At 45.5% G+C, this 25,831-nt stretch overlaps 1 protein-coding gene across 1 annotated transcript in view; it reads right to left on the minus strand.

Moving 5' to 3' along the window:
- Positions 1-25,831, minus strand: part of HMCN2 (hemicentin 2) — a 267,414-nt gene that overhangs the window by 29,304 nt on the left and 212,279 nt on the right. Inside the window, exons 56-74 of the mRNA XM_088466840.1 lie at positions 21,078-21,265; positions 19,355-19,451; positions 18,943-19,104; positions 18,517-18,630; positions 16,802-17,001; positions 15,963-16,044; positions 14,745-14,876; positions 14,401-14,544; positions 14,110-14,269; positions 12,979-13,103; positions 12,707-12,890; positions 11,433-11,530; positions 4,369-4,647; positions 4,025-4,215; positions 3,805-3,886; positions 3,540-3,676; positions 2,059-2,200; positions 1,833-1,977; positions 1,614-1,741 (exon numbers count right to left, since the gene is read on the minus strand). Of these exons, the coding sequence (XP_088322966.1) occupies positions 1,614-1,741; positions 1,833-1,977; positions 2,059-2,200; positions 3,540-3,676; positions 3,805-3,886; positions 4,025-4,215; positions 4,369-4,647; positions 11,433-11,530; positions 12,707-12,890; positions 12,979-13,103; positions 14,110-14,269; positions 14,401-14,544; positions 14,745-14,876; positions 15,963-16,044; positions 16,802-17,001; positions 18,517-18,630; positions 18,943-19,104; positions 19,355-19,451; positions 21,078-21,265 (2,790 nt within the window). The remainder of the gene's footprint in view (positions 1-1,613; positions 1,742-1,832; positions 1,978-2,058; positions 2,201-3,539; positions 3,677-3,804; positions 3,887-4,024; positions 4,216-4,368; positions 4,648-11,432; positions 11,531-12,706; positions 12,891-12,978; positions 13,104-14,109; positions 14,270-14,400; positions 14,545-14,744; positions 14,877-15,962; positions 16,045-16,801; positions 17,002-18,516; positions 18,631-18,942; positions 19,105-19,354; positions 19,452-21,077; positions 21,266-25,831) is intronic.

A 25,831-nucleotide genomic window follows, 5' to 3' on the forward strand; every position in this document is an offset into this window, starting at 1 on the left:
CAACACTTTGCTCTGATTTAATACATCAGACTTGTACAAATTGTCATTTTGAAGAGCAAGTTTGTACATACTCTTCATAAGGTTCTCATTTGTACCTGGCATGCACAGTGCATTATATACCGTGAACTTCATTTATGAAGCAGTCTGGTTTTGTACCTGTTCACCCTAGACGGTCCGCCCATCACACAATAAGGGGTACACCTGCTCGCTTCTCTCAGAGTGGCCTCCCCAAGCTAGAAGTGCACCTTGATGCACGTGGCTGTGGGAAAATGTGATAAAGTCCAGCATCCTACCACTTTCTAACCAACCCTTCAATAACATAATAAAGGCACAGATAATGAGAATAAAACATATAATTATGATAGTGTTTGAAGCTTTTATTTACACTGTGCAAAGTGCTTCTAGAAATCCGTTCCCGCCCATTTTACAACTAGAAGGTGCGCCATTAGTTCTTACAGTATATCCCGACAATGACATCCTGGCATGGGACTAAAGATAGGCGTCGAACTCCCGACGCCTATCATTAGCCCCACTATGGAATCCCGACACTGGGCATACCGAACGAAGGTAAGCCGGATGTCTTAGCGTCTTGCCACACGGGGGGGGAGGGCTAGGTTTAGGGACCCCCGGGAGGACTTAGGGTTAGGCACCCCCCTGGGAGGGTTACGGTAGGGGAAGGGGGGGATAGGCACCACTATGGGGGGTTAGGGTTAGACACCACCCCCCCTCAGGAGCGTTAGGTTTAGAGTGCGGGGAGGGGGGGTTAGGTATAGGCACTAACGGGGGAAGGTTAGGGTTAGGCACTAGGCACCCCTAAGGGAGAGTTAGGGCTGGGGGGGGGGAGGGGGGGGGTTATGGTACTTACCTGCTGCTGTAGGGATTTCGACCAGCCGGGCTGCCACTGTCGGTATTTGATCCGGCGGCTGAACATACCGATTCCGTTCTCTAGAAGTATATGATGAGACCCGATTCTGGTCACCTCAGACCTGGTGCACACTTTAGTTGTTCTTATGGAGTAGTAATAGCCGTATGCTCTTATGCAAAGCAAGGTACGCCGAAAAATGTAATCTTAATTTAATAATCTTGTTCCACAGAATAAAATCTGATATTTTCACCCATTTGTAAATTTAGGGACAACTGATGCCCCTGCTCCTTGAGGCGCATCCCTCCTCCACCACCACCACCATACTCTCGTTGGCCATTGAAAACCTTTGCACGTTTTGCAAATCTAGGGATTTTGGTGTAAATCCAGGTGCACCAGTGGAAACCACCATAGGGGTTTTTATGGACTTCGTAATGAGATCTAGTAGTGGGAGCCATTTTGCGGTCATGTTGACAGAACTGCAGTCTGCTTCCAGTAGTATCTCCTGCACCAGGGACACGGCTGGTGTAAATGCGGGCTGAAGATTACAGCAGCCCCTTCCGCCATTGCATGAATATTGCTTTAGCGCACAGCATGTACACAAGAGTTATGGCTTCCGCATTAACCACAGATCACACTGAAGAAAAGCAAGTCTTTCTTTGAGAGATATTCTCTTTGGGTTCTGCTATACTGAACAGTTTCTGGCTGAATTTGCTCTAATTTGTTAGAAGTCTGCAGTCACAGAACTTACCATAAACCCGAAGCTCCACACCCCGATGTGCAATCCCTGCCGAGTTTGTGACTGTGCAGCGATAATACCCGGAATCCTGAAGTAACGCCTGGGGAATGCGCAGGGAGCCATCGCTAAGGAACTCCAGTCTAGAAGAGATGAGGTCTAGTTAGTTAAAATTATTTAAAACACCATTAATTGAAGAAGGAAAGGAAAACACCTCAAATTATTATACATTACCTAGACATTTCCACTGAGAGCTGACCCCCATCCTTCCTCCATGTTACAGTCGGTGGTGGAAGACCATCTCCCTTGCAGGGTAATAGGACTGTTTGGTTCACATGTGCGCTGACCACAGAGGGTCCAGGCAGGATCGAAGGTACAACTGAAACACAGAAAATGATGATATCATCATAAATTAGGTGACACACAAGTCTCTGGCCGGTAACAGTGGCCAGTCACTCACCTTGTATCTCCACAATGAAGTTCAGGCTGCTTGTGCCTACTGGGTTAGTGGCTTCGCAGGTGTATTCCCCGCTGTCTGAGGCCTGCAAGTTGTGAATCTGTATATACCGGCCTTTAGACAAAAGCTGCACTCGTCTGTCCACCTGTGCAGGAAAAACGAAATATGTCAAAGAATTGCCCTTTTAAATATCGGACATAAACAGGAACAGAAGCGTCCGGTTTCACGACCCGAAACTTTGCAAATAAACCCCTTAATATCTAATCTACAATGCATAACAGAGGGCCCTATATTGATGTGCTCTGATGTGGTTTTGTTCATACAAATAAAGTTTTCCAAAAAGGTATAGCTCTCATTTTTAAATGTAGAACAACCAATGCTGGATAATACAATCCAAATAAAACAGCATACATTTATCTAAAGGGGTAACACTATGACCCTTCGCTATGTTTCCCTGCGCAGCAGCCCTTGTGCATGTATTTGTAAACTAGACGCTGCTGCCCCCTTAAAAAATCTTTTTTAGTTTTGTTCATGCATTTATCATTATCATTGGTTTCCTTGTCGTCTGTTTGTTCTTTTTTTTTTTTTTTAATGTTCACTGTAATATAGAGGTGGCATTTCCTTACACCTGTTATACCTCCCAGTCTTGATCAAAGGGGACTGCCCTACTGTCTGCGGGCCACACATCTAAACGCTGGTTTCCCATGCCGTTCCGATCCGCCGAATCTGATGAACGGAGATTTGTTGGGGGAGCGGCAAATGACAAAATGTTAACAATCCACCAACTCGCTGATTCCACCCATTTTCGGGTCAGAATCAGGGCATCAAGATTGTCCAACAAGTTGCATTTTTTAACCCAGATTTCGACCCAGGTGTCAGCAGAACGGTGGAATTGGCCCGAAAACGGTTAGATGTATGGGGCCCTAACGGTTCCCGACTTTTGTCCTGATTTGGTGATAGTTGGTCGATAAGTCCCATGAGTCATGCTACGCCTACCGGCAGCAGTTGGGCATGGCATTAAGAGGTAGGGGGCTGGGGTTGGCCCAGTGCTTCCATACGGCTAGGCACACCCCCGGCTGGATGTTTCATACCCCCAATGTATTATGGGTACTAGGTGACCTGGTCATTAGAGGGAGCTCCAATAAGCCACAGGAGGAAGACACATTCTATATATGTATAGTTAAACCCTTGGGTGCCATTAATACTGTACACATATTGGCAGGTCTGATCCTTCCAGGAGGCGAGGCAAGAACCATTTCAAGGGTGGCAGAGACCTAGGGGAACTAGAGACAAGCTTCCCTCCTCGCCGCCAGCATACCTCTTTGCAGGATTTGGAAGGTGACAGTGTGCACGGTACTAGTCTGATTGCGTTCACTCATGCACGTCTGTCATAGACATGACCCAAATCAACATCTCAACTTACTGAATGTCCTTAGACAGTCACACTGGTTACTAAACGGTTCTTAAAAACATTTCATATGTACCTGGAGCGGGCTCTCTCCTCTGAACCACTGAATGGTCGGGGCAGGATCACCTTCCATCCTACATTCAAGAACCAATTGTCCTCCGATGGATACCGAGAGTGATCGAGGTTCATTAGATCCAATGACACTGGGAGGGACTGGAGAAAACATTTGTACAAGTCAGGAGAGCAAGTACCCTGTCCCATGTGAGCCGAGACAGCGCTCTAACGTGTGCACAGATTATTTTGCACAACTTTTCATATTTATAATGTTCTTCGTAATTCACCTTTCATCCGCACCCAGGTGGTCTTGGCATCTCGTCCTGCCGCGTTACTGGCCGCACACACATAGACTCCAGCATCTTCGGCCTATAACAGAGACCGACAGAGAAATGAGCCGCTATGGAAGTGATTCAGAGGTCCTATATCCTCTTACATTCTAAGCAACAGGACCCCTGGAAATGAAGTGAAAGAGATAGGGGCCGTGGTAAAAATCAGTGCTCATACCTTCACCCGGTCTATCCGCAGAATGGTCCCATTTCTTGCGAGTAAGTCTGGTCCTGACAAAGGTAGCCTATCCTTCTCCCAGGTGACCTCGGGGACGGGGATGCCCACTGCTTTGCACACTAATTCCAGAGGATCACCCATGGAGACCCAGACCTCTGTGGGGAGAGCAGGACCCTCGATCCTCGGCGGTTCTAAAAAACATGAAGCGGTAATTGCTAACTCCCGTTCTGCTCACACTTAGGGGATGATGGGAGTACAGAAACATCATACACCCCATGGTGCCTAAGTATAGCAATGATCTGGACTAGATTAGACCCGGACAGTAGGGTCTCTCCCGCACATACCTAGCACTATCAGGCGGAAGTGCTTGCTAACTTTCCTGGCTATGTTCAGAGCCGTGCAGGAGTAGAGACCAGAATCACCGGCGTGGACAGATTCCAGGTGCAGCCGGGTTCCCAAGCCATTGGGCAGGAGGTTACTCTGAAGGTTGAGTGGCTCGCCATCTTTCTCCCATGACAGTGAAGGCAGAGGAGAACCGTGAGCTTCGCAAGTGAAGGTCACTGAAGATCCCTTGACTGCAGTGACGTCTTCTGTGCCCTCAGATGTCTCCTCCACCGGCAAGGCTGGCATAGACGATAACACATTAAATTGAGTACATTTTTATTGGTTTATAGAAATACATTAACAAATAACCAAACAAAATATATATACACATACACATAAAACATATATATATATAAAAAAAATAAAAAAAAATACCACACTATACAAATATTGGAATATTGTCAAAAATAACACCTGAAAAATTGGCAAAATCAACTAGATCCCAACAAATTCTCAACTTATCACACAGCACATTACCTCCAACAAAGTAATTATCTAGCTAATTATCCTAACAATAATATACCGGTCAATCATTAGGCAATGCACGGGCATAACAGGATTTAAGCCAACTGCTCCAGATACGTTCATACTTCTTCTCAGCTTTGCGACAAATAAACACATGTTTTTCATGTTCAACAGTGGTACGGACCAAGGACAGCCAAGCATTATAATCTGGTCCTGTAGGAGCCATCCACGACCGAGCCACACATACCTTAGCTAGTGTACACATATTGACAATGTATTGTTTAAGATATCTGTCCACTACCTCATCGTCCATAGAGCCTAAACAGCACGTCAATGGCGTAGCTAAAGTGGGAGCAATACCTGTATTGGACAAAACTCTCAGAACCTTATTCCAAAAAGTGCTAACCACCGGACAATCCCATAGAAGGTGCCAGAAAGTACCGCTACTAATTTTACACTTAGGGCATATGTCAGATGCTCTCCCCCCAAATCTCAGCAAACGAACAGGAGTTAAATAGGTACGGTGTAAAATAAACAGTTGAATCTGTTGAAATCTTATAGGAGTTGTGGAAATACGAGGAGCTTCTAGAGCATTATCCCATTCCGCATCACTTATAAGGCCAATATCTCTCTCCCACTTTGATCTAAGATGTGGTAAACTATCCTTATGATAAGAAGACAATATATAGGAGTATAAGTAAGAAAGCGTCTTCCGGGGACCTGAAGATAAAAGGAATGACTTCAATGGGGATATTTGAATTAGAGGAGGGCCATCTGAAAATTGAGCCGAGAGAGCATGCCGTAATTGTAAATATCTATAGAAATATGATTGAGGGAGATGATGAGCTTCTTGGAGTTGTGCAAATGATTTAAGAATTGAAGTGTCATATAAATGACCCAATGTAGTTACACCGTTAGAACCCCATGTCACCTCAAGCTGTAAAGAGGCCAGTTCAGGTAATATACGATAACTACATAGAGAAGTGTCTGGATCTAATCCCGTAAACTGTAGAATACTAGATACCAATTTCCATATCTTAACAGCTTGCATCAACAGGGGAGGGCCTTTCTGTATAATTCTACCCGCAAGCAAGGCCTGCAATGGTGTAAAGTTAGGGAAAATCTGAGAAACCAACAAAACGTGCAGGGCATTAGGGGAGTCATCTTGAAGCCATAACCGTATATGTGCCATCTGCGCCGCATAATAATAAAATTTAAAATTTGGAAGAGCCAAACCTCCCCCAGACCTAGATCGGGTCAGAGCTGCCAATTGAATACGTGGTCGACGATTCACCCAGACCAATGAAGAAAGAAGACTATTCAAACGCCTAAACAATGTATCTGTAATAAAAACAGGAGAATGCTGCAAAACGTACACAAATTTTGGCTGCACCACCATCTTTATTAAGTTAATTCTACCAGTAACGGTAAGAGGGAGCCGGCGCCAGGACTGAAGTTTGCCCTTTAAGTAGACAAACAGGGGCTCAACATTCAATACTATATAGTCCTTTGGGGAATTAGTTATCCAGATACCTAAATATTTAAATTTATTTACCCAACAGAGAGGGAGAGTGACAATGGGAACAGTCGGATACAACCCCCTAAGAGGAAGGATAGATGATTTGTCCCAGTTTATCTTAAGACCAGAAAAAATACCAAATTGTTCTATGACTTGAAGAACCACAGGCATAGCTGTTACATAGTCAGACAAAAAAAGTAATAAATCATCTGCATATAGGGAAACTTTGTCCATTCTATTACCCAATTGTAGACCTATAATATCATGGTGAGAACGTATAATACAGGCTAACGGCTCAATAGCCAATGCAAACAGGGTTGGGGACAAGGGGCAACCCTGTCTTGTGCCCCGAGACAGGGGGAAGGATGGGGAGATAAACCCATTCACTGACACCCTGGCAGTAGGGTTCGCATACATAAGCTTTACCCATTTCAAGAACACCGGCCCGAACCCAAAACATAACATGACCTCCCACAGAAAGGGCCACTCCACAGAGTCAAATGCTTTTGCAGCATCTAATGACACAATAACAGAGGACGATTCTTCGCCATGGGAGGCCTGTAAGTGAGTGTGCAGCCTTCTAATGTTCTCCGACGTCGACTTGCCTGGCATAAATCCTGATTGGTCTGGGTGAACAATCGAAGTAATAACAGTGTTTAGCCGAATAGAAAGGATCTTAGCTAAAATGTTGGCATCTGTGGGAATTAGAGAAATTGGCCTATAGGAATCAGGGTATCTAGGGTCCTTCCCGGGTTTAGGGAGCACAACAATTATGGCTTCAGACATAGATGGAGAGAACAAATTATCTTCATAGAGCCCATTAAACAGATCTAAAAGTCTTGGAACAAAGATACGAGCATGTTTTTTATATATCTCTATGGGAATCCCATCAGATCCGGGTGCCTTGTTACCGGGAAAGGAACTAATCGCAGCATCTACCTCCTCCATGGTCAACGGGGCATCTAAATACGCCCGAGCCTCGGATGACAATTTTGGAAGCCTAGCAGAAGCAACATATAATGACAAAGCATTCACGTCCTCAGTCAACTGTGTTTGATATAAGTTTTTATAAAATAAACTAAAAACCTCTGCAATATCTTGTGTAGATGTGACCATAGAACCCTCAGGCCCAATTAGTTCCGAGACAACAGCAGAAGGACGATCAGCTTGAACCAAGTGTGCCAAAAAACTACCAGTTCTGTCAGCCTGCATATAATATAAATGAGAATGGAATAACAGTCTACGGTTCATTCTATCTGTCAAATGATCAGTCCACTCTGTCTGTGCAGTCAACCATTTTAAATGTGAAGATTCCAACCTGTCCCCCAAGTAATCCAACTCAAGATTTCTACAGGCCATCTCCAAAACACATTCTTTTTCCCTATAAAATGTTTTTAATTCTGCTACCCTTTTGATCAGAGACCCACGTAAATAGGCCTTGAAGGCGTCCCAAACATTAGCTACAGAGGCAGATCCCACATTGTCAGTGAAATAGCCATCCCACATAACTTCCAGTTCTGAACCTGCACCCATTTGAAGAAGCCAAGAGGGGTGTAGTTTCCATAAACGGAGACCTCTAGGACTACACATATTCAATTCTACTAGAAGTGGGGAGTGATCTGAGATTCCTCTGGCTTTATATTCAATGTTAGTTATATTAGGTACAATAGATGGGGACACCAGGGCCAAATCCAATCTAGAGAAAGAGTGATGCGCGGAGGAAAAACAGGAGAACTGTTGTACTCCAGGGTGTTTAACTCGCCACGCATCAACCCATCCCAAGTCAGTTACAAACTTAGCAAAGCCCTCACCACCTTTAGAAAGAGAACTTGAAGACTCACGCCACTTATCCATAGACTGGTCCATTATATTATTGAAGTCTCCCAAACAGAGCACTGGCGTATCTGGAGAACGGGCCACAAATTCAGCAGCTTTTTTTAAAACGTCATATGAAAAAGGAGGGGGGGGGGGATGTACACTGCTAACAATAAAGTGGGCTTAGAATACAGTACACAATCCAGAAACACATACCTGCCATAAGGGTCAGTTTGGACCGCAGTAAAAAGTTTCACCATTGTAATACATTGAACTATAAAGCATAATTGAAGTTACCTTAAAAATAGTGTGGTACAGAAAAAATAAAAAAAAACATTTGTAAGAAAAAGACTGGACAACCCATCCAAAACCACCCCCCACCCTGTATACCCACCCGAACTTAGGCATACTTAAACCCAAAACTAAACTAAACTACACTAAAACCCACAGGATACAACTACTCGATCCTTATAGGCGTAAAAGGCACTGGAATAAAAATAACCACCAATGCAACGGAACTCTCCGGCTATATTTTGACCGAAATATCAACATAAACAACAAAAGAAAAAGAAAAACCCTACCAGGAAAAAAATATATATATATATACCCAGTAAGGGGAGCGGGACATAGAACAATATCCAACCAATATCACAACATAAATATTATTATAGAAATATAAATATTGGAATATCAGAAAAAGGCCTATTTAATGTTGTAATGACACTAGCAATTTCTGGCCATAAACAAATATAATCAGCAAATGCAATCAGTACAGTCATTCCGATGCCATTTGCCTGTTCCCAGGAGATCTCCGGTCCAGCCACGCCGCAGCCTCCCGTGGTGTAGAGAAAAATTTTGACTCTCCATCCGCAACCACTCGCAACTTAGATGGAAAAATCATAGCGTACTGAAGATTTAAATCCCGGAGACGACGCTTTATTGTAAGGAATTTAGCTCTGTCTTTTTGGACATCCATTGCAAAATCAGGAAACATAGAAATTTTTACACCGTTGCGTTCCAGTGGCCCTTTAACTCGAGCCAATCGAAGCACAGTATCACGATCCTGGTAATGAAGAAATTTGGCTATAAATGTGCGCGGTGGAGCGGCAGGGGACGGGTAGGGATCCGATGCGCTCTCTCCACAGCAAATTGGTTAGTAAATGAGTCTCTGCCATATGTATCCCCCAACCACTTCTCAAGGAATGTTTCAGGTGAAGACCCCTCCTCTCTTTCCGGGAGACCAACGAACCGCACGTTATTGCGGCGCAGTCTGCCCTCCATATCGGAAATTTTATGCTGCATTGCGGACATTTGGGATGTCAGGGAGGCCACTTGAGCCCGTAGTGGGGTCTGGGAATCTTCCAGATTAGATAGACGTGTTTCTGCCTCCCCGACTCTTTCGCGGACCTGCTGGAGACCTTGATGAAGAGAAGATATATCGGATTGAACTTTCTCAATCTTATCTGCCAATTTAGTCTCGCAGGAGGTAACTGCTTCCAGCACTTGTTGCAGCGTAACTTCTGGTGATGAATCTGACCCAGATGCAGCAGGGGGAGGTGGGGTCACAGACTTGGATGTACCCTGGGGATCACAACACACTGGGGGCACAGGAGTAGAGGAACGGGCAAAGCGTTCCAGTTTTGCAGCAGCAGCATGACCTGTTTTCCCCATAGTATTAATATAATGTAGGAGAATAATGTAGGAGACTAGTTATAATATATAAATGCACAGGTAGTGACACAGCAGCAGCAACAGGCAGAGATTCCTCCAAACTTAGAAATCACTCACAAGGAAAGAAGTGTTGCTGAGTCCCACAGTTGCAGAGCTGACAGTTCTTCACACAGAGCAGGGAGAAATAGTGATGTCTGGCAGAACTCTGGCAGTATCAGACTCAGAGATAACCTCCCTGACCCTGACTCTAAACACAAGCCAGGCAGGAGAAGCAGCCCAGAAGCTCCCAGCAAAGCCCCCTTGTCAGGCACAGACAGGCTGCATAATACAGAAGCCAACAGGAGAGGAGAGGCCTGGGTGCAGCTCTGGAATCACAGATAGGCAGGCCCAGGGAATGCAATGGAGGCACTCTCCTCACTCCACACAGCTCCAACCAAGTCAGCAGGTTCCTGGCAAGGTATGTGAGAGACAGCAGGGTAGTAAGGTTGATATAGGGGTCTCAGGAGGGATAAGCAGGATTATCAGCCGGAGAGCTCAGAGTCCCTGTGTCCTACACTATTGCTGCCGTGGCCACGCCCGAGACGATAACACATTAACATGTACATATTCCATACCATGCATAGTGCCAATGTTACCCATATAATACACTACATGATTTCTTCCTGGCTACTCAAGTTGGTTTTAGCAATGGTCTCTAACCCTTTATTAATGCTAGGCTAAGGAGAGTCTCTGCCCCACTACTTTACTGACATCAAATCCTCACCTTCATTTATCATGATTATTTCCCAATTACATTGCCTCCCCCCATACCAATTGTCCATTGAGTTGACAAAAACTCTATTGATTTGACACAAAATCTCGAACCTCAGCAGCGCCACCTCTAGGTCACTCCTATACTTGCTCCTCTTACCGTCTTCTCACTTAGGGTCCGACTCAGACCCGTTCGTTCGTACACAGCCGCCAGCTGCCCAAGTATGCAAATCCCGCGATCGCACAGCAAGGCATCAGTGAGCCCACTATGTCTTAACGTGCGATCGCAGTGTGTATTTAGCTGCCCACCAGCCTGTCTTAAGACGCCCACTTTCCATTCACAGCACACGTCATCTCCAGGAAGTGTATGTAACAATCGAGAACCATCGGAGGCATACGCAGTGCTTGTGGTTGACCCTACCCTACGGCAAGCACTGCGAGTGCTGCAGGGTTTTAAACAGCCAGGTGAGGTGTTTAAAAGCGTTTGGACACTCAGACACGACTGTGTTCGCACCACCTCTCCCTTGTTTTCAAGGACCTTCCACTGTCACCACCCACAAACGGCACTTTCTATCATTCACTCTGCCATGGGTCTGCGTAGTCATTGCGTTCGCAATTCCTAGTGCAGCGCCTATCTCGCGCCAGCGCACTGCGATGCATACGCATGCAAATTAATCGACCGATTGCCTGTGTATAAGCAACTGCATTCCTTGTTGAATCAGGCCCTAAGGCTGCCATGCAAGCTGAGCCTCCAGCACGCCCTCCAAATAAACCCTTCTGCAGACAACAACGTGCAGTGCTTACTCTCCACCAGCAGGGTAAAGCTCTTCTCTGCGGTTCCAGCAGGACTTGATACCACACAGGTGTAAATACCGGCATCTGTAGCCTGCACATGGGATATCCTGGTAGAAGAAAAAAACAGGGTTAACAGCAACCATGGATGACTAGGCCCTACAGCTGGTCTTTCTACCATTTCCATTCATGGGGAATTGATTTTTTTCAGTTTACATTAATTAATGTTCATTTTTTATTTTCCTCGAGACAAATGTAAACAAAAAGTATATATATTTCATGGTAAAACATGCTCTGATACTGGCAAGGGGCGCCCAGGCCTGTTAAGGTGCGTACACACTGGGCGATAAAGTGGACGACTGAACGATAACGATATCGTTATCGTTCAGTCGTCCACTTTATCGTCCATTTTTAAGCCCAAAAAGATGAACGATGACGACGAGGCGCGTTCCCGCGGGTCGTTCGTCATCATCGTTCATCGGGCTGACATGCAGGCCAACCTGACGATCTCGTCAGGTTGCTGCATGTCAGGGAATGGGGGAGAGAGCCCGGCGCTGAACGATATCGTTAATGATATCGTTCAGCGGCTGTGCTCAATGTCATGAACGACATTGAGCACAGCCTGCCGGGGACAACACTACACGATATCGCTCAGGGAGCATATCGTCTAGTGTGTATGCACCTTTAGAGTTGCAGTCACACCCCTTTCAAAAGTATGGCAGCCCTTTGCAGCGGCAAAAACGGTGTTATTCTCACGGTGGCCTTGAACACTGGACATAGCAGGGTCTCTGTAGGGAATCTCTTTTGATGACATCACCTAATGCAGCAAAAGGTGTCTGCGATTGTCGTAACCATCGGCCACCTGAGTCAGCTTATTCAGAATGACTGGTGGAACTGCTCAGCCGAGGCCAGGAAGTCTACATCGGTAGATGCAGACCCTGGCCTGGTCACGGCTACAAAACGAGGCGACGTGCCCCCAATTTTGTAGAATGGTTCCAGTGGTCACCCTCGCTTCGCCACCCCCCCCCCCCCCCCAAACATCACAGCATGTCAATCACACCGCGGCTTGGGTGAACTGCGAGCGATCTCACAGAGGAAGACCTATACTTGCGCAGTACAGATCTCGCAATGGAGTGCTACACAAACCACCAGGTTTGTGTACTATTTTGAATCATGCTCTTGGTGCGTTAAGAAGACACAGGGATGAAGTTAATGTGAAGAAAAAAAAGCTATTGTCTGAAAGTGGGAAAAAGGCCACCAGCTAAGAACAGACTGTCGCTCCTTACCGGAGACTACGCCCGCCAGAGGAGATCCGGAGGAAGCGAGAAGTAGTGAGCCGGTTCCCGTCTTTTAGCCAGGTCAGCTGAACGGGGAGGGGGCTGCTGGCATGGCACTCTAGGTTCACCTGTGATCCCGGGACACTGCTGAGGGTCTCCGAAACGTTGGTACCCGATTCAAACAATGGAGGAACTGCATGTACCAAAACAGCAACCGGCAATGTTATTGAGAGAAAGAAAACATCTTACCGAGAACCCAATAGAGTTTTCAATACACTCACTAAGTACGGTCAACACAAAAACCATGGTGTCTTCTCCAGCAATGTTACGAGCCAGGCATGTGTAGCGACCAGCGTCAGCGGCTTGAGCGGATGTCAGCAGCAGGGAGCTTCCATCTTGGGAGAGTCTGGACAAGTAGAAAACATAAAGATAGCTGAGTAAACCCAATGCAACCACATGATCAGTCATCTTGTCTGCATTTCATCCTTCCTAGGCAACATTTTTATCTTTTGATAGCCCCATAATAAAATAGATTGTAAGCTCATCAGAACAGGATCCTTTAGCAGTCCCCTGATTTAGCCTGTCCCTGCATGTTGTTGAACAGAGCCCAATTCATTCATACAAATGTCATATATAGGCTTATTCTAAACCTGTGTGCAACATTTGTCCCCCTCAGCAGTTGACCTGGGTCCCCAACAGACCCCTCCGACAGGCTCAGGCCCAGAGAATTATTACCCCCGATCCCCCTCTCCTCTGGACGTGATGTAGTTAGGAGACCAGCAGCCACGAGGCCGTCGGCCTAAATCCCGATGGGGGAAGCCCAACAAGGGACTTAAGATAGGTGTCGAAATAAGGATGCCTATCTTAATCCCGACGCCGGAACACAGAAGGACGCGTGCCTGACTGAGGTAAGTCCGGGGCAACCTTAGCGTTAGAGACGGGGGGGGAGTGTTAGGTTTAGGTAGCTTAGCGGGGGTTAGAGTTAGTTTTTTTTGGGGGGGAGGGTAGGCTTAGGCACCCCTAGGGGGGAGGGTTAAGCACTAAGTGGGGAGAGTTATGTTTAAGCACTAACGTGGAGAATTATGGGGTCTATTGACTATACAGCGGGTTTTCTAAACCACCAATCCACTGTGAATTTAAAAACTGTACTAGTGATAAACGCTAAAGCAGGCTTCATTTGCATTTACCACTATTGGTTTTAAAATCAGCTACCCGATATGTGACTAATTACCACCTCGATGCCCCCACCCCACCTACCCACCATCACAGAATAGTTATTTTTTTTTTTTGCATACCCCTTAATGTCACAATGAATATCCCTAGGGGCACTCGTACCCCATGTTTAGAATCACTGGTATACGTTATAGAAAAACAACAATAATGTATAAAGATGAAGTTCTATATAGTATTACCGGATGTTTGGCACCGACGACAGTTCTAAGGGCTTTCCATCCTTTAGCCATAAGATTTGGGGAGGGGGTGTCCCTTCAGCTTTGCACTCAAGTGTCACCTCCCGTTTCAGCTGGACGCTCCGCTCGCTGGGTATTTCTGACCCAAAGATTCTCGGAGCCACTGCGAAAAAACCCCAAAAAGTATCTTAAATGTGTTCTACAAGGAATCAGCGCTCAGAGTCCATTCACGTCTTAGAACCAACAAGAACTAGAGTCAGTGCATTCAGGTCTCTGCCTGCATTAGCCAAGTACCCTGTATCAGTAGCAGGAAGTCTTTGCGAGCCTCAGATAGGGGGTTCTGGGCTGTGCAGCTGTATAGCCCTGCGTGAGACGGCTGCGCTCTGTTGATTTGCAGTCGGCTGCCTCTTACGATCACTCCCCGCTCACCGGAATGCTCTGCGAGAAATACAATTGTGTATATAACAGACAAGTGACCCAGGCATTGTGAATATGGACTAAATAAGTCCACAGATTAGTTCCCTTCTGTACAGAACCCTGAAGGAATTACTTTTTATAGAGAAAGCAGCAGATCGGTAAAAAACAAGCATTATAAAAACAGAAATTGAGAACTAAAATTAAATACAATAAATAGTTACCTAGAGGTTTCCCATCTTTTAGCCAAGTGATCTTTGGAGGGGGTGAGCCCTGAGCCTCACATGACAGGACTATGGAATTGCCGACAGTCAGCTGGACGGTCTCGTTCTGCGGGTGGAGGATGGATGCAGGCACTAGAGGCAGAGTAATTGTCGGATATGTGTCCATAAAGTCTACACAGCCACTCACTTAATCCTTAAAATGAATTTATAAGCCCTGCAACACACCCATCTTTTTATTTTAGTCTCACTATTGGTGTGTATAGAAAATTGTATAGCTATATGCACCTACCTACCCTGACACCTCTACATAAGCTACCCGGAGCCTTCTATTTATAATTCCCAAACACACATTACATGTCCAACAGTCATCGACTATGCATACTCCGTATATACTAATTACATCACATAGACAATCATGTGTCTCATTTACATAAGTCACATGACATGGATCCCATATTCATCTTGTACACATTCATTGCTGGAAATGTGTGTACAGATAATTCCAATGTAACTTAACCAGGCAGTGTGGTTTATTGAGCATATTATAGTACAACCGTACTCACTGTTAGTCTGGTTGAAGAGCATGAAGGGGTATTATGAGTAATAGTTTGCAGGACTCAGGAGCTAAGGGGGAGACGTCCGTCTCCCACTATGTTGCTCATACAAAGTGGCAAGATGGCGCTGCGAATGTGCAATCGTAGGGTCTGGTGGCCATCTTGGTAGTGGAATAAAGTGCCATCCCCATATTGGAGGTTATTTAGTAAAGCTCTCCTATTCCAACTTTAATCACACACACAGCCCTTGTTAATGAACAAATACACAACAATCATACACTTATCAAATAACCATCACGCTACTTACCTTCCCTACCCTGCTCTTTCCTTCCTTTCAATACACAGAATAGGCAGGCAGTATGTTACGTTCTACCGAAGGCTAGTCCCGGCCAGGCTATGCCTGCTGGCTGCTCTTTCCAGCCCCACTGCCACTAATGCACACGCAATAAGTGCAATTGTGACCTTCAAAAAGGCTGTAGGCAAAAGAGGTCACAGTCTGGCCAACATGGGGCCATAAGCCTGCTCACTGATGCAACCACTGAAACCCCTACTGCCAAGCCATATATGAAACCTTGAGAGACGTCAACAATGTCTCCATGAAAAGACTGAAACACAAGCAATGTATTCCTGTACTGGTACGGTGCAGCATACTGCAGGCACTCACGCTGTATAATCACGGTGTAGGTCAGTTCAGCCTCTCCTGCTACATTGGCCATCTTGCAGGTGTACAGCCCTTTATCGGACGCCTGGGAAATAAACAGCCAGAGAGCTCAATAAGAAGAGAACAAAAACCATAAAACAGTCGATGACATACGAAGGAAGAAGGTGACCTGTGACTGTCTCCATCTTTTATTATCAGCCACAGGCCATCCGCTCAGGAGGAACATTCCCCACTCACTACTGTTCAAACTTTTTGAACGGCTAGTGTGGGTTGGGTACAACAGCGCTCTCCTTTACCCTCTTGGTTGTCAGGACTGCAGGACCCACGGCTGTGTTCCAATAACGTTGGGAGTGGGCAGCAGGAGTACATGGTAGGATAGTTGTCTAACCAGCATGGGTTGTATGAAGGGAAAGCAGTCGGGAAGCCGATGGACAGAATCCCGACCGTCGGCTTCCCGACTGTCTAATCCTGGCAAGGGCTAAATGACAGGCGTCAAAATCCCGATGCCTGTAATTGTACCTACGCCGGGAGCCCGACACCCGCCTTAACGATGGTAGGTAAGCCGGGCGCCGGACGTGCGGGGGGAAGGGTTAGGTTTAGGGTTCCCGGGGGGGACGACACATAGGGTTAGGCACCCCCCCGGGAGTTTGGGAGGGTTAGGATTAGGCACCCCCGGGGGGAGGTTAGGGTTAGGCACCTCCCCGGGGGACTTAGGTTTAGGTGGCGGGGAAGGGGGGGTTAGGTTTAGGCACTTAGAGGGGGGATTAGGATTAGGCCGGCGGTAAATCATACTGAATCCGTATGAAGCTACACAAAACCCTTTTAAATAAATAGGACATTACCTGCACATCCCGAATTTCCAGTCTCTGCCCGTTCTTCTGGAAAGAGACGCTACCACTGGCTGTGAAGGGTTGCCCATTCTTATACCAGGTGACGGTCGGTTCTGGTACGGCATCAGTCTCACAAGCCAACGTTAGTGTTCCTCCAAGACGGAGAACAGCCTCCTTGTTCCTGCCCGACGGCTCTTTTATACTGGGTGGGGCTAGATAAGCAAATTATTAGATCAGTTTTTACTTTAAAGCCTGGGACAATAAGAAACAAGCTTGTTACATATACTGTACGCTCAATGAGCTGGGCACGGCCCCTCCTGGATCTGCTGACTCTTACCATGCAAAACAGTTACAGAAACGGTGCTAAGGACTATAGTTACAAGTCAGTCCTGGCAATTTAGATGTAAATTAGATGGGTGATAGGTGTCTGTCAAGAAATTACTGCCTGGATAGTTTATCTGTCTCCTATTTTCTCTACAGTGGTGACAGCCAAATTGTGAGTCACTATTCACGAGAGCAGCTCACTAGGTACCAGTAGTAACATTACTCAGGCCTTATCCGCTCAACTGCCTGGGACATAGGCCTTAAAATCGGAAAAAAGGGGATATTTGTTACTACCGTAAAATCTGTTTGTCTGAATCCATTTGGGTGGCACTGTTATGCCCTGGGGTATAGAGGGCGCTGGTGCTGCAGCAAGGCACAAAATTACAGACTGAGCTCAACGCTCTGCAATCAGATTCAAAAACTTGCAGAAAAGAGGGTCGTTGCTGACTCACTCCACAGCATAGAACAAGTAACCGCATGTCAAGGACAAATAGAATACAACTCAAGTTGCTTCTGCGGCTATACAATGCAGGTAGCCCCTCCAGAGGCATAGAAGGCGAACTGGGATCCGATTGGTTCCTTAGTGGCTAATGGGATGTAGAGGGGAGGGCTTAGCTACAAACAAGTTTAGTTTAATATGCCTGTTCCTCACAGCGCCCCCTACACCCCATGGTTGGCAGTGTCACCCAGATAGGAGGACATAGGAGGCTATGGGATCTATTTACTAAGCAGTGTTAGGAGAGTGGAAAGTGATAAGGTACCAGCCAATCAGCTCCCAACTGTCATCTCACAGGCTGTGTTTGAAAAATGACAGTTGGGAGCTGATTGGCTGGCACCTTATCACTTGCTTATCACTTTTCACTCTGTCTCCTAACACTGCTTAGTACATAGACCCCTATATACGTTTTCTCCTTTTATGTTACTGTATTTGTTTTGTCTTAATATATACCTGCCCATGGACTCTTATTTCCTAGAATCATGTCCAAGTGAATGCAGCGAGATGGTTTAGGAACGTAACTGAAGTGCTTCAGGTATATTCAAGAAATAAAACATCAGCATGATGTAACATTATAGACAACACTAGCAGAAGCAGCATCTATAGACTGGACGTTAATCACCGGAATGACAGGAGCACCGCATATATGAATTTCTCAGTATTAAAAGCCATTTCTACCTGTGATTTTATACCTGGTCATACTGTATAATTATAAAAAAAAAAAAAAGTTTCTTCAAAGCAGTTTAGATTTTTGTCACTTAGGAAAGAGTATCTCTTGCACAACTACCTGCAGGACAGGACAGTACCCTGGGGGAAGAGTGGAGCCTCCTAGTGGTTACCGGCACCGACAGGCCAATTCCAATAATTAATAGGCACAATGACAGCAGCGCAGTCTTCTGTTACTTACCGTATACCGTCAGATGAACCCGTTTCTCAGCAGATCCTGCCGGGTTCTTCACTTTGCACATGTATGTGCCCTGGTTGGAGAGCTGGACTCGAGCGATCTGCAGGACTTGCCCACCTGAAGAACAACACATGGAGATCTCAGCATCAAAGCAGAACCTGGATACATGAGTTTTCCAAGCTTGGACGTTTACAGGGCTATGACATGGACGTAAACCGGCCATCAAACATATGCCCAGAGGCAAGCTGGATAACAGGAGTGTGTTACCCTCTCTGTTACCTCTGTATATGTAACCTACCTCTAACACTGTATAGGCACTATATATACACACATATATACACACATATATAAATAAAACCATCATATCCGTACATATACCCAGATTATAAACCCAGACCATGTGCAATAAAAATAAAGAACAAATTGTACCTGGCATTACCAGGAACCCCTTGCCAGCTTGTATGATCTGCCCGTCCTTGTACCAGGACACATCAGGAGAGGGATGGGACTGTACATCGCACACCAGGGACATTGAGCCGTGAAGAACAGCGCTGACATTTTCAGATATTGCGCCGAAAATTCTGGGCGGAACTAAAACGAGAGGACAAAACAGGTAATTGAGATCTATCGTAGGCTAAGCCCCACATGTCACTTACAGACCCATTCAATAAAATGCTTAAAAAAACAAAACAAATAAAAAACCAGACAACTCTTATACTGGCCAGAGAAATCGTCTCCCCAACCGCTATCAGTCCCGGATTTATAAATGGCAGTTGTCCTTACGTATAATAGGCTCTGCGCTGCCCACATGCCCATACAATATTTACTTTATTGCGCTCACCGTGCACCATCAGGGTGAAGAGTCTCTCGGCAAACCCCGCTGGGTTCTCTGCCACACAGACATAACTGTCCACGTCAGTCACTTGCACTGAATGGATCTGTTAGGAGACAGAATTATAATGGGCTAGACACTACAACAGGCCATGATTATGACCAGCTCATTTTATTTTACTATATAACTAACAAAGCATAAGGCATACTTGCCTACTTTTGAAAAAGCATTTCAGGGAGACTGTTAAAGCTGCACCTATGAGCGCGGCGGTAAAGTAGGCGCGTACTGCTACACCTGAGAGGCGTGTCATAGAACTGATTTACATACAAATGTAAATGAGCCCAAAAGCAGTTACTACCATCTACTGGGTGATGAAAACACACTGATACTTTTCAGAAGATGCATGTAGCCATAGGGATCATTGTGCCTTATAGCCAATGCAGGGAAATGATACTAATGATCCCATTTTTTTTTGTATGCAACAGCTTCATAATGGGGGTAAGATGCAATCAGGGAGATTACTAGACTCTTCAGGGAGACAGGGAGCTTGCTGCTATTTCAGGGAGTTTCCCTGACAATCAGGGAGAGTTGGCAAGTATGGCACAAGGGCATAGAATATTGTTTGGAATTTGGTTTAGATTGCATTTCATAATATGAGAGGGATATCAATATAAACCAACAGAATAGAAGATTGCAGTGATCACACAAATAGCAGTATAGTATCTTGGCATTAGCAAAAAAAAATAAAAAAATGATGCATGCCTGCAGTGTAATTGCCGTTGTTACGATCTGATTGGTTAGGGCCAGTGTTACTTAGTGTATTCACTGTTCATCTCCTATTTGCCCATATGCCCCCAGCATTTAAGTGTGCGGAGAAAGAATAGTCTGTAGCCAATCAGATTATTAGAATGGTCATAGCAACAGGAAATAAGGACTCTGAACTTGTGGGAGACTGTGTGACCCAAAGGCTGTAACGTGACAGAGACAATACTATGATGTAAGGAGGACAAGGGGCCTGATCAGATGTGTGCAATAAAAATCAGCATTATCCCAGTTTATATATCCCCCCCATAGTGATTTCCATGAAGATGTAACACTGCTTTAGCACCTAGATCCACAAAGGTTAATATTAGAAATAAATGAAATAAGAATGCCAAAAACTCATTAGCGAAAGGAAATTAAGTCTAATGGTGCGTATCCACTTGAAGACTGTGAAACGAGTGCACGATTATGACATCAGTGTAGGCACATCAATCATCCCTGAACATGGGCAACCTGACGTCGTTGTCAGGTTGACCAGCATGTTCGGGCGATGATAGATGTAAAAAATGACCAGCGGCCGCGCGCATCGCTGGTCGTTTTTTGACATTAAACTGCCCGATTTGCAAACGATTAACAAGCGATTGAACGATAACGATGTCGTTATCGTTCAATCGGCCTGTTTAATCGCGTAGTGGATACGCACCTTAAGAAGGGAACTTGTACATTCCAAGTTTCCTTGATCCAGTACCCATTGATCGTTTCAGCAGCAAGAGGGTGAATATAGTGACGTGCAAATAAAAAAAACAAAAAAAGGCCTTCGAGGCTGCGGGTAAGATTCTCTCAAAAATGTGGCAGCATGCATTCAGCAACATCTACATGAAGAACAGTTCATAGCTAAGGAAAACCAGGATACTACACTTGATGTTCTACGGTTATTCAGGTAACGTCAAGGAGGATGTAACAGCCTCACCTGTAGCCGCATCCCTTCATCCAGTATTTGGTATTGGTCGGTGGTGCTCAGGGTCTGCCCATTCCTCAGCCACGTGATTGTCGGTGGGGGGGTACCGGTTGCCTCGCAGGTAAGTTCCGCAGTTTGGTTGTGTATAACAGAGACCTCCTGTATCAATCCGTCCACCTCTCCGAGCATGATTGGGGGAGCTAAATGTGCCAGTAAGTAGCATGGAAAACAGGATTTTGGTACTTACCGATAAATCCCTTTCTCCGATTCCACAGGGGACACTGGAGTTCAAGACAGTGGGGTATAGACGGTGGTAGAGTAGAGCCTGGCACCTTAAATAATTTAGAAGTGTGACTGGCTCCTCCCCCTCTATGCCCCATCAGCCCCAGTTTAAGAACTGAGCCCGAGAAGAGACGGAGGACAACAGGAAAACGAGGAGAAGGAGAAGACCACAGAACGGAACAAGACCGACTGAAGGAGAACAGAGGAAACCACTGCAGGGAATCATGCAGTCACACAACCATAGAAGGAACGAAACAACTGGCAGGTATGCAGCGCTGGGCGGGCGTCCAGTGTCCCCTGTGGAATCGGAGAAAGGGATTTATCGGTAAGTACCAAAATCCTGTTTTCTCCTTCATCCACTAGGGGACACTGGAGTTCAAGACAGTGGGGACGTCCCAAAGCCAACCTCCTGGGTGGGAAGCGCTGAGAACATGCCAACCCTTTGGCCAACCGAACAGGGACCGCCAAGAACCAGAGGTTCAACGGAAAGGCAAGAGCTGAGGATCAAATGTCGTGTGCCAGGAGACAATCAGAACTCCCTGCGGAACAGACACAGAAATACCACAACTTACAGCATAAATAGAATGGAATAAGCGGCTAGCGAGAAAACACCCTCAGGTGAGAAGCATCCTAACGCTGTAAGCTCAGCTGAAAACAGACCAAGCCGGACTGTTGGGAGCAGAGAACTCCAACCCGAATCCATATGAGAAGGGCAGTAACCCGAGAACAAAACTCGAGAACACCGTACCAGATTCAGAAACAGAAAGCTGCAACAGTCGCAGATAGCAGAATACCAGCACTGTTGGACATAGTCATAAAGATACAAGTAGAACGATACCAATCTACAGAAACAGAGCTGATCCTGTCCACAGACTCCTAACAGAGTATGCAGAGAGGTAAAAGACAAGGCCGAACAGTCACCATAAACCATTCTGGAAGTCCAACTACTACAAAGTTGTAAACCAGCGGAAGGGAGAGACCATAGAAGACTCCAACGAGTGGAGATCACACTGGGAATGAGGCCGAGGCAGTTTGAGAGGATTGAGATTACAATACCTGTCAGAGGGTCAGACAGCAGAACAACCCATTCTGAAAACAGAGTAGAAAACAGCGACTGAACACCTGCAGTCGAAAAGCAAATCACAGCCACAAACTTCAAAACAACAGACAACTTCCAACATGATGGAAGTGCGTAGGCAGTACCAACCGCTGGCCTGAACATAGGGTGAACAACCAGGATACCCTAGTAGTTATAGAGCACGGATGCAACAGCCACGCAGGAAGCTACCAATATAGGGAAGCATTCCATACCACAAGGCTAGAGCACTAGGACAACCCTGAAGGTACCAGTCAGGTACCCGTCAATGTGATGAAAACATCCACAGAGACTGAACAGGAAATCCACCAGGCCCCCTGCGTAGGACATATTGACTGTCACACTTTAATGTAAAGATGTGCACTAGACCCTCAAAGCGCTTCAGTCCATAATCCCAACAGATCTAGTAGAAGAGTGTCACTAATCTCAATGTTGAAACTATGCACCAGGGAAGCTCTAAAGTGTAGAGCCAACTGATTAAAAAAGCAGATGGCTGCTAGGACCGCAGCTAGGGTGCATAAGGGAGAAAGCGGCTATGCAATGACAGGTTGAGCATTAGTGGGGTAAGCCCGCTTACCTGTGAGCGGCCAAAAGCCCTCTGGACGCTATGTAGAATGTCACTGACCTCTTTCATCTCACAGCAACCTGCCCCGTCAGGTATAGGGAATAGCTTCAGTGGGCTAAGACCCAATGCTCTACAGCACGGACTTCAGTCTGGAGATGTTGCAGTAGAAAACACTGTATAAACTAGCAAAATGTTAGTGGAGGCAGGAAGGTCGTTCAACAGGACTCTATACCTGAGCTTGTTATATTAGGGATGTGTATCCATATAGACATTATACCTATACCACAAAACGGTCTACTAGTTTAAGTATCAGTACATTAACACTTATAATGGAGAAGTGTGTATTACGCCCATCAATCTAATAAAATCCAGGCCTGACCCTGCCTATATCGGCGGGGGCCCTAGGCCTTCATGTAATTTAACAAATGAATCCCTGATTACAGAATAGAACCTGGATTCTCTATGTACAGATAGAATGTACCTAGGGGCCCTTTAGAGACTCATGTTATTGAGATATGTGACAAGACAATAATATGGAGTACCGGAATCTATACTGAGAAGGGTACCTGTACATAGACAGAGTGCATTAGTTATCCCAAGAAAGGAAGGGACATATCTGTAGTGATAACCAATAGGGTTAAAAACCAGGTTTTGCCAATTATTAGAAATTATGCATACAAGTAATGGGAATATATCAGTATATATACACCCGTACATATAGATAAACATAGTTGCATAAGAAGGCCATCTCTTTGAAAGAAAGAGTAGTGCCAACATAGCAAGTTAACTTGTCAGACTCCGGCATCGGGAGATCAGCATGCTATATTTATATATATGTCCTGCTATATCCTGCATTCTCAGTGTCTTATAAGTTTGCTACCAAGTGCAAAGTTAAATAATCATAGATCACCCTAAAGGGGGGCGCCATAGATAGGGACTAACAAGAAGGAACTATAACCCCAGAAGGATGGAAGTACATATCTTTATATACAAGAAGGCCCCAGTCATGTATAGGGTTCATAATATAAGCAATGTCTATCACTATGTAAGCTGCAGAACATGACTCTAGTCTACAGAGCCACCATTTAATATATATATATATATATATATATATATATATACACACACACACATATATATATATACACACATACACATAGATAAGCTGACAGCTTTGGTAATCGCAGGCGGCTTCCCATCCGTGGAAATATAGGTACGTACACACACCCACATACAAATCCTTAGGGAGAGATGGTGTAAAGCGGAGTTATTGTACCAACTACTGGATGAGGAGAGTCCAGACTTCAATTGCAGAATCCTTCTTTTAAATAAGCTAAGTACCAGACATAAAACTGATAACAGATCCTACCTCTGCCTTATAAGGATAAGAAGCGATATATATATCTCCACATATGCATACCTACATAGTAGTACATAGATTAGTAGGTGCGATAATATTTAAAATTAGAACATGAGCAATACACGTATATGTTCTATAGCAGGGCTTAGTATAAATACATGTGGCTTACCTCAACGCAGGGAGACTGCTCAAGTGTTGCGTGTAGCCATCAGCCTGCTACGGTGTAATGGGCAGGATATTTTATCAGTGTGCTGTCCCAGACTGGTATCGAACCTGGGACCCTTCTGTTACTGGAGTGCTCGCCTTAATCAGTTGAGCTATATATGTGTGCAGAAGAGTAACAATCCACAAACTTAAGGGATTACTGTCCCCAAAAAGTGAGCTGTATTCTAACAGAGCCTCCCCAACATATTAAAAGGGAGACCTGTCCCTTGGGAAAAACCACAGCGCAATCCCCCAATCTAAACAGGGGATAAAGGCCTGCTGTTGTTATTAACACAGCTAAAGAAGTGGCCGTCCCGGCCTCTAATGCTGGGCCACAGGGATGGTAAGCCCAATATGGGATTCTCGTTCCTGAGAATGGATGATTCGGGAGGACCTGACCCAAGGCCTGCCCCCTCAGCCAACGCTGGGTTGAGACCCAACCCAATGGAGAGTTCTCCTCACCCACAGATATCGTTTCAATATTTTTGTATATGTGCTGCCAAAGCGTGCACTGGAACATTGTCAACCTTGCACAGTGTGCTAATTAACCTCTCTGGAATAAGGCTTGTCCATAGACCACCCGATTAGCAGAGTAGAAAAAAGGTATACACTATATATATCTATCTATATCTATATATATATATACATATATATATATATATATATATCTATATCTATACATATACATACACACACACACATATATATATACATACATCCCTATATGGGATTACATATACATCTACATACACACACACACAACACGTACATTGTAGGCGCTGGGACACGGGGAGCGATCTGCAGAAGTGACAGATGACTCTTACACTGCGCTAGGGTAAAGTTATACCGCGCTGTGTGCGCAAAATGTCCATGCTAGCCTGGAGGAGTCCCGGCTAACATAAGCTGTCCCCTCAACAGAACCGCATAAAGCGGAGTCATAGTGCACCTGCTAAGCGCAAGTTTGAGGGAGGGGCAGCAAAAGGCTAGACATATCCATCAGAGCAGCAGGTGTTAGGGCAATGAGCTATACTGCTGTGGAGGGCGCCGAAGCGGCTTAAACACAAGAGCCCCGAAGTAGCTAGCGCCGGAGCTTATACATTAAAGCACCGCCTCAGCAGACTAACAGCTACGCTGTTATAAAACACACACAAGCACAGGGAGAATATACAAACTCCACACAGGGCCATAGTGGGAAACAAACCCATGACCTCAGTGCTGTGAGGCGGCAATGCTAACCATTATACAGTCTGTGCTGCCCT

This window comes from Taudactylus pleione, unplaced genomic scaffold (assembly GCF_031769625.1).
Source record: "Taudactylus pleione unplaced genomic scaffold, aTauple2 ptg000003l, whole genome shotgun sequence".
Classification (NCBI taxonomy): domain Eukaryota; kingdom Metazoa; phylum Chordata; class Amphibia; order Anura; family Myobatrachidae; genus Taudactylus; species Taudactylus pleione.